Below are 3,414 nucleotides of genomic sequence, written 5' to 3'. Positions count from 1 at the left end.
CCCCCCCCCCCCCCCCGATTCTATAATTCTTAAGGCTCCTGAATAATCACAGCTATATTAAATCGTAATGTCAGAAGCAAGAAAAAGACATGTTAATTTTTATTATGCCATTTGTAAATAAAGACAATTTAGATAAAACAAAATAATATGAGATCGCTATTTAAAATAAAAATGAACGAAATCTATTCTTATTCTCCCTATTATTATCCCTATTCAGTAAATAATCATAAAAAGTGATTCATAAAAAGTGATCATTTTTTACAATTATTTACTGACTGTCAGGGAGATAAGCATAGTTTTATCTATTTTTACAAATGTTTTAAAGCTCATTATTTTGTTTTATCTAAATTGTGTTTATTTACAAATGGTGCGTAACAAATATTAATGTATTACTTCTCTCTTTTGACATCACGATTTAATATGATTGTAGTGATTATTCAGGAATCTTAACGATAGTTGCATGGCGACACATTTTCGGAAACAAACTGGAATGTCTGGCCTACAGTTCAGACCTACTTGTCGCCATGTAATTTTCATATCTTTAAAGATTTGAAGAAGAATCTCAAAGGAAGAAAAATACCGTCGGATGCAGCAGCAGATGAATGCAGGAGGCTGTTTGAGTTCAATTCCAGCCCAAGGAATTTTATGTATATGAATATAGCATCCGTTGTCTGGTTTCACATGAAAGAAAAATCTTATCAATTATGATAATTATTAACATGTTAATTAATTTCAATGTCTAAATTTTTTATCTGCATTTTATTTGAACCTACATACAAAGATAGAAAAAAGAGAAAAGAGAGGGAGAAGGAAAAAAGTGAACTTATTATAAAATACTTACCGATATGTAAAAGGATTATAATTATAAAATTTATTATAATGTAGGCCTAAAAATCAGAATACATGATCTCTTGCGGTTTCTCAAATTTAATAGGCCGATAGAATGTGAATGATTGATTCCATCCACGAGGTGCTGTATTATAATTTGTCAGGTTATGAAGATTGGCTAATTTCGGTCCAGTATAATTGTCATTCTCGTACAATTTGTTCTCTGGAAATTAAAACTTTAAATAATAAATCTGCAAATATATAAACATTATAAGAAGAACATAATGAAAGATTACTAACTGAAATAACTTTAATAAATTTAACTTTTGTACATCAAAGACTGCGAAAGTGATATCTTAATTATGTTCTTATTGTTACAAATAAATACAAGTAATATTTAAAAATATAATATCAAAAATCGTAAAATTATATCGATTTAAATTAAGTATATTTTAAGATATTTTAATTAACTTTGTTTAACATTATGATACCGGAAAAATAATAACGTTTTTATTAAAAGGCTATATTTTAAATAAAAAGAAAATATTTCTCACACAAATAATTATGGACAAATTAAAAAAAAAATTTATTTTTGTATATTTATATGATTTTTTTATACAATACACGAGAAATTTCATGTATTGGATATAATTCAATTGTATAATTCAATTGTTGGATATAATTCAATTAATTTTTGTTAATTCGTTTGTTATTTAGCGCTACGTAAGGATTAAGAATAATGCAGTAAAGATTGTTTTGTATATTTAGTATGCGAAAGCAATAATATCGGAACTACAAAAGCACATGCATATTAACTTGCCTAATTCTGGGTTAACGTCAATGAGTTTGCATTCTGGCGTAGTGGTGCCTAAAAGATTATCCAAGACTGGCGTGTTACGCAAATGTTTCTTAGTTTCGAGTATATTTTCCTGCGAGGTGACCATCGAAAGTATTAATGACTTTGCTTCGGGAAGCATTTCAGCCTCAGTATTGACGAATCTCGTGGCCGTGTCGTTGGCATAAAGGGCTTCCAATTCCTGTGAGGTAGTCGAATGACGTCGAGTACCCATATACTCGTCCTCGAATGCGAATGAATACTCGCTGCTGTCGCAGCAGTTCAATAAAGCAGACGGTGCTGAATTGCCACGATCTATAAATCCCAAGTTCTGATAATCTTCGGAGTCAGTGTCATCCGTGGTATATTCACTCTCGTCAGTGGAAACGTAGCCATTGTATCGAGACTGTAATTTCGTTGATCCTTCGTAAGTTTCGCGTGCTTTACATAATTGACCATTGTATTGGGACTGCAGCTTTCTTTCGTAGTTTCCACGTGTGTCATACATTCGGTTATTGCATTGAGACTGCAATGTCGCAGATCCTTCATAGTTTCCGTGTGAACTATATAATTGATCAAAAAATGAATTCTCAATTTTATTTCGTTTAATTATACTCTCCACTTATCTAAAGAGAGATACTATGTGCAATCACTATGTGACTGCAATTGGCAACAAATATATATGTATAAGCGAAAGATAAATTGTAGACTTCGTAGAACCTCATTGAACTATGCACTATTATGAACGATATTATAAATAACATCTTGTATTTATTATTTACAATTAAAATAGCAGATTAAAATATGCATCGTTAAAAAATACGTATAACGCGTCATCAAATACGAAATGTAGCGCGTCATAAAATCAAATAAATTTAAGTTTTTTCACGTCAATAGATATTAATTTAAATAATTCTATAAATCGGAAAAACAAAACGTTATCGTTAAGAAACAAAATATTAAAAATAAAATATTAATTAAAAATAGAAAACTTGTTTGTTATATTATTTATATTCAAAAAATCCATAAATTCTCACCGTACGTATCTCTTCTCCTCATTATTATGATTGACAGGATTTTTCGTCTCGAAGAAACGTGCTATGCCATTATCCAACGGGCACTGCTGTACGATTGGAATAATCTTTGGACTAATCTGCTTATATTGTAGAACTGGTCTACAAGTTTTCTCGAATTCTTGAATTAGTTGCTTCACTGGCACAGGAGTGTATCCATTTTCCTCGTTGTCATTCTGCATCTGTCTGTCGTTGTGTTGCTTATTCCCGAGCTTATTATCAATCATATTATCGTTGAACTTGTTATCGAAACGCTGTTGAATCCTTGTGTCTTTGCCATTGTAACTTCGCATGTTGCAAACGTCAGATTTTCTCGGTGATTGATAATTGTTGTTAATATATGTATTATTGTTACTTGCGACATATTTATTGGCCATGTTAGTGCGTCGATTGTTAGTAGAATCGAAAATGATACGATGGGATTTTTCGACGATGGGCGATCGACAATAATCAGGAGAAAAATCGGAATCTGTGCCCACCGCAATTTCTCGAAGATAAATCTTTTTTATCTCGCTCGAATGGCCGCATCGGTTAGCATTACAGTGTTTGTCTGCAACTCGCAAATTAAAATTGATACAGCACAGCATAGCAATTGCAAAAAGCTTTGTTATAGGATTTAGCCTAAAATATCTTCTCCAGAAATTAGAAGAAGAATAAACTTGAAAAGCTTGAAAATTA

The 3,414-nt window shown here is 31.3% G+C and overlaps 1 protein-coding gene across 6 annotated transcripts in view; it reads right to left on the bottom strand.

Annotated features, from left to right (window-relative positions):
- Positions 1-3,414, bottom strand: part of LOC108694821 — a 14,221-nt gene that overhangs the window by 1,960 nt on the left and 8,847 nt on the right. For all 6 annotated transcript variants that reach the window (XM_018204506.1, XM_018204522.1, XM_018204529.1 and 3 more), the window contains exons 9-11: positions 2,701-3,286; positions 1,649-2,226; positions 842-1,051 (exon numbers count right to left, since the gene is read on the bottom strand). In XM_018204506.1, the coding sequence (XP_018059995.1) occupies positions 888-1,051; positions 1,649-2,226; positions 2,701-3,286 (1,328 nt within the window). In that variant the 3' untranslated portion in view covers positions 842-887. The remainder of the gene's footprint in view (positions 1-841; positions 1,052-1,648; positions 2,227-2,700; positions 3,287-3,414) is intronic.

Source organism: Atta colombica, unplaced genomic scaffold (assembly GCF_001594045.1).
Source record: "Atta colombica isolate Treedump-2 unplaced genomic scaffold, Acol1.0 scaffold1, whole genome shotgun sequence".
Lineage (NCBI taxonomy): Eukaryota > Metazoa > Arthropoda > Insecta > Hymenoptera > Formicidae > Atta > Atta colombica.
This window is presented reverse-complemented; position numbering and strand designations above follow the sequence as displayed.